Source organism: Lytechinus variegatus, chromosome 2 (genome assembly GCF_018143015.1).
Source record: "Lytechinus variegatus isolate NC3 chromosome 2, Lvar_3.0, whole genome shotgun sequence".
NCBI classification, from domain to species: domain Eukaryota; kingdom Metazoa; phylum Echinodermata; class Echinoidea; order Temnopleuroida; family Toxopneustidae; genus Lytechinus; species Lytechinus variegatus.
The window spans coordinates 8,572,201-8,578,200 of record NC_054741.1 but is presented as its reverse complement, the minus strand read 5'-3'; the positions used below and the strand labels follow the sequence as shown (position 1 = coordinate 8,578,200).

General features: G+C 32.9%; 1 protein-coding gene across 3 annotated transcripts in view; it reads right to left on the bottom strand.

Annotated features, from left to right (window-relative positions):
* Positions 1 to 580: 580 nt before the first annotated feature.
* The window catches only part of LOC121407227 (WD repeat-containing protein 89-like), a 71,603-nt gene continuing 66,183 nt past the window's right edge, over positions 581 to 6,000 (bottom strand). For 2 of the 3 annotated variants that reach the window (XM_041598194.1, XM_041598196.1), the window contains 2 exons: positions 4,413 to 4,568; positions 581 to 1,841 (listed from right to left, as the gene is read on the bottom strand). In XM_041598194.1, coding sequence (XP_041454128.1) covers positions 1,743 to 1,841; positions 4,413 to 4,568 — 255 coding nt within the window. In that variant the 3' untranslated portion in view covers positions 581 to 1,742. Of the gene's footprint in view, positions 3,011 to 4,412; positions 4,569 to 6,000 lie in introns of all 3 variants that reach the window. The other variant, XM_041598195.1, reaches the window with a different exon arrangement.

Below are 6,000 nucleotides of genomic sequence, written 5' to 3'. Positions count from 1 at the left end.
CAAAATATATCAAAATAACACTGAAACAAAGCATCAGCAATAATAAAATTCCAACTTATATCCACAAGTGGCAAGAGATTAAACATATATTTTGATTGATCCTACTGATTGCATTTTGCATTGATGAATTGAAATTGATTTTCATAGTAAGTGATACAAAACAATTGATCATATAAATTCACAATGGAGATGCAGTTCATACAACAAAAAATACAATTCAACTTCAGAAATGCTTAAACGACATATAAAAAGTGACTCTTTTTGTAAACCCTGTGGGATGTGGACGTTATTTTCACAACTACTTGACACCAAGATCATTAATTTTGATTTTTAATGTATTTTGAGTCTGCTCATGCTTTGTAAGAACCTTAATGAAAAAACAAAGGACACTCATTATACAAGATGATTTTAAGGGAAGCACTGCATAAGAATCAAATTCTAGAGGTGACAGTGCCCCCGCCAAAATGGGCCAGCTCAAACCATGGTCTTCGTGTTTTATAACACAGGAACATAAATACTTCACTTTGTACCAAAAAAATAATAAGCTTCTTGTCTTGCAGTCCACATGGTCATTAAAACTTATACCTTTTTTGAGAGGGAGGGATCAGCCTGCCTCCTAAAATTAGAAAATACAGAATATAACTAGACTTCAAATCAATATACCACATTAATTGTATTACTCAGTCATATTGATTACAATAGATAACTGACTTCATACGATAATGCCTCAAAAACACAAGGAATGTATACACAATTGAAAACACATAGACCTGCTTAATATATAAGAGTATTATCAATGAGAGAATAAGTATTAAAAGGCTTTGTTCTAGATATTCAGAATCCACATTATAAACTGATGAATCAGTGTATCTTACATTGATTAAAATACTCACTTGTACAAAAACGGTTAAGCTGAAGCAATGAAGAGGACAGCTGCCATAGCTACTTAGCTTAAAGTGTTAAATGAATATTAATTGAGATTAATGGACTACATCAGCTAAATTCAATCATATCTGACTCATTCGGAATCACAAAAGCAACCTAAATAATCAGCCAATATGTGAATAAACAACTTTGCTAATTCAAAGAACATGGTATGAAAATTAAAATACATTCATTGTAAATAAGTAAATGAGAACAAATACATGTAATATTATAGTATTTTGTTTCTTATCCTCATTAAAAACATTCAAGATCAGAAGTAATTTTTTGTTTGTTTTTGAAAAAAAAAAGGATTTTATATGGCTTCTTCTGAATGAAAGAAACTAGCAGACAACAATCTTGTTTGATATCATTCAATGTTTCCTCTATCATTCATTATATATGTTTCAAGTGGATTAAACTCGTCAAATAATTGAAAATACCTCTAGAATAATGTTCAACTTCTCAGGCTATAACTTAAAAGGTAAATAACCCAGTATCACATGGTAAGTATTGGACCAGATTTTTCTCTCCAGTTAGTAATTACCAGCATTTCTCATGAAATTGAACTAGAAACAGGGTTTTTTACATTCACTCTCGATTATTTGGTCCCAGATCCTTATGAACTCGACAGATTGGCTCATGTGGTCTAGGATTTCTGAAGAATGACAGGATCTTCAATGATCACACCCCCTTAATCCATTGGTCCTGGACTAATGCTGTCCAGTATATCACAGTCTTATATCCATTTTGGTCCAGGACATCTGCATAATTAGAATAAGCTGTCCAGTGATCAGAATCATGTCTTAATTAGTCCAGGTCTAGACAGGCTGTCCAGTTATCACAACACTTGGCTTAGGCTTGTTAGGTCCAGGACTTAAGAAGAACTGAAAACAACTCCAGCAACATTGTGACCAGCCCTGTATGTATTGTTGACAAATAAAAATAATCAATCTTTCTGTATCACTTGACTGAATAAGAGGTATAAAGGGTTGCCCATAAATTCTTGTCCCCCAATAATATAAAATGCTAGTGATAAATGGAATAAAAAAATTGAAAATAAAACAGTTTTGATCATTTACTGGTCAGTATAGTCTAAACAAAATATGGATACACAGTGATAGTGTTATGTGAGTTAATAGTAGGCGTGAACATATCCAAATGTGTTACGCCAAACAATTCAAAGAAAATACTCAAGTGCAATAAAATCACAAAAATATCTGCCAGAATTCCTTAATGCAAAAGAAATTCAAAATACAATAGTAAAAGACCCCTATTGCAATTAAATTTGTCTAAATTGGGAATAACAGTGTTGAGAAACACTTATGATGCCAGACTGAAAGAAAAGGATTATAAATCCATTACAACCATTAATATTCATCAACACTAAGCCTATATAATCATATTTGATCAAGATTACTTAGAATCTTAGGATAAACAGCTCACATCAGATCCATACAATACAAGTATACATATACAATGTACATCTATGTAGACACTCTAAAAGGTATGACTGTACAAACATTTGTATAACACTTCATACAAAACCACATATATGACCAACATTTACACTGAAATCTAACATCATTTACAAAATATCCCCTTTTGGGGTGAGATCTGAAAAGAATGGACCTTTTCACTAGCATTCTCAAGTTCATGGATGATATAAGTATTTTAACTACTTAGCAGTCTGCATGCATTGCCAGTCGTTATATCTGGCAAACTCAAGCAACCTTTCAGATTCTACAAAGTGATATTTCATTTTCATAGGTACTGTTTAAAATCAAGAATTTGAAGAGATTCTGATTGTGATAGTGCAGTAACATTTCATTCAATATCAGAAAAGCAATTGACAATGAAACTGAAAAAAAAGGTCATTTCATATTGCACATTCCTTTAAAAATAAACATTTACAATACATGTAAGACGCATTTACAGAGCAGCCAAAAAATGACAGAACCAAACATTGAAACATTGAGACATGAGCGATAACTAGTGTGTTTTGATTTCAGGTTTAGGGTGAATATGGTTTTGATCCATGCTGTATTTTCATCCTCTGCAGTCTTTTGGCAATTTTCTCAGGTTGGCTCTGCAGATAGATGGTAGTAGCAGACAGGAAAAGAGAAATAACAAAAGAAAAAAAAGAAAAGAAAAAAATCATAAGCAAGCAAGAAAATATGTGCAGAACAAGAACAGTAGAGTATAGAAGCTTCAAAGTGCCACCAAGATGTCTAGGAGATCAGATGACGAGATATAGGATCTCATTGTATCTGCATTATTTAGACTAGATGATATCTAATGACAAGTTGAAGATGTAGACACAAGGATATCTCAGAAATTATCATCTCATCATTTCTTCAAAATGATGTAGACATGACGGGATTCAAGATTTGTCATCTCATCATCTCTTCTGAAGGATGTAGACGTGACAAGATCCAAGATCTTTTTCATCTGTTCATCTTTTCAAAAGCATGTAGACATGACATGATCTAAGATCTAGTCACCTGATTGGCACTTTATAGCTTTCATAGTAAACAACAATAAAACACATAACAAAGACAATATTCATATCATGTGCTAACAAGTTTACACAACAAATGCTTGATTTTGAAGACAAAATCTAGTATTTCATAGCACTACTTCATCAGAATTGTGTCTATGATTTATTTTGATTTTAATTAAATACAATGAAGTTCATGGTTTGGATTGTATTAAATTTCTGTCTCTATCATAACTGAAAGTGAATGACCATACCAGTGATAATGACCTTTACTTAATAATGTTTGTTCATTGATTATGAGTTGGTATTTTTTGTGGGGTGCATTGATATTTCAAACCAACTAGATTGAAACTAAACAAAATACAAACAAAAAGAAACTAGGCAAGCTAAATACTTTATCTACTTGCATTGAATCAAATGGCACAATACATAAAAACTAATTTTTTGTGATAATAATATGTGGATAAATATTTGTCAACAAGACAGAGAATAACATATTTGATACAGAGCAAAGGGGGATGCAAAACAATGCATAAAGTACAGAGAATGCGATCATATAACGACTGATAACATATTTCATCCTTAGATTTTCAGCATCAATAAAGTAAACAAAATATTGTTATCAAATACACTGAAAATTTTAACAACTTAATTCATATAAAATTAGATATTTTAAATTGTGTCATTCTAAAAATATTTTTTTTTTCAGATTCACAATTTAACTCTTTTCTATCATTAATTTAGAATGTAATCTTCCCAATTATTTTCTTTCTCCCCAAATTTCTAAAAAATAGTTTTCACGTATCTTCACTTTTAAAGGAAAACACTTGTCAAATATGCCAAATTGAAATATTTTCAAGAAAAGTGAGGTAATTCTCAAGAAAAAAACTTATCATATCCAATGTCTGAATTTTCTCAAACTTTCAGTTTTTTGTTCCAATTTTCTTCTCATTTAATGCTTCATTAATGACAACATTTTGTACATCATTACCTTGACCGGTGAGCCTCTCTTCTCTGCTCTCCTTCCTTGCCGAATCCTACTCGTCGGTGCTGGTGTGCTCTTCTTTGTTGATGACTGATTGGCAGTCCTATCAGGTTGCCATGACGATACCACAGAATCTTCTCCCCCTGTGATCAATGTCTGCGTCTAGAATGAAATACAGATACAGACTTACTCAGATGAATCAACATATCCCAAGTCATGTAAGGCACCGTTCTCACTACCTTCCTTAAACTCGTTTACTGGAAACTAGTTTAATAGTTGAAACTAGTTTAACATGTAATGAGAACGGTTGAAACGATCTTCCAAACTGATTCATAAAACCATCTTGCGAAGTAGTTTTCAAGATCGCTTCGTCTCGGTAATCTGGTTTTAGCATTAGTGAGGACACAACCACTCTTCACACATTTTGAGCACGCTACTCCACACGACAGGTGTAGAATGCCTACGGTGTGATTTTGAATTTCATGTGAAATGTGCCACCCCACTGAGAGAACCATAGCAACAAGATTGCTTTACGTAAAGCGACGTTAAAAACCACTTTTGTGTGATCAAATGGGAATGCTAGCAAAGCGATCTTCCAAACTGGTTTCCTGAACCGGTTTCCAGTAAACTAGTTTTTGAAAGCGTAATGAGAACAGAGTCTAATATATATAATTATCAACCCTTGACTGTACAGTTTTGATACACCCTCCCCAAAAATACACTTACATGTAGGATGGAATATGACTTAATATATCCTAAAACATCTCCTTGAAAATGAAGATGTAGAGTATGCATGGATTGTATGATTAAATCTCAGTGCAGTAACATCAGGTCAAAGCTATTGATGCCATAACCTAACTCCCCTCACCCATGCCTCCAGACGATAGAAGGGCCGGTGTGTGAAGCACTTCAGGAATGATAATTTACACAGTAATCTTCATGAGCAACAAATACTTGTATAGCATTGAATTTGGGTGCACTGCAAGAATACCAGCTTAATGTCCAAAGTTATACATCTATTGATTAGTGTCTTGTAATTCTGTTAATTTTTAATTCAGCTGAGGGCTCATATTACCCGTCTGACCCATTTGACAAATTAATTATGTGGGTCTGTCTTACAAAAAAATTGACCAATCAGACTACAAAATTCATGGAAAAAATGTCCCACTAAGAGATAAACAACATCTTACACATCTGTTATAAATCCATTTTAAAGTTGTGCAATCAAATGATTGTAATCAGTTCTTTTTTTAAAATTAGCTCTACCATGTTTGTATGAATTCTATATACCCCCTCCAGCCTCTGAACTCTGGATGTACATCAATGAAGCACTACAATATTTCATTTTAACTCAAATTGCAGATTTACCACTAAATTCATCATGTCTTTTTTCTCCAGTTCAACAAAGTCAATATTCATTACGTTCTAGAACAGACCCTTTTCTTTTACAAGTCCCAAGAATAAACTCCAAGAAAGGTCAACAATGCATAGGTTTCACAGGTCCCAGTATTTGGAATAATCTCCCTATCAACATCCGCTCATGTCCTTCACTGCAATTATTCAAAAACAAACTAAAGACCTATTTATTTTCTTT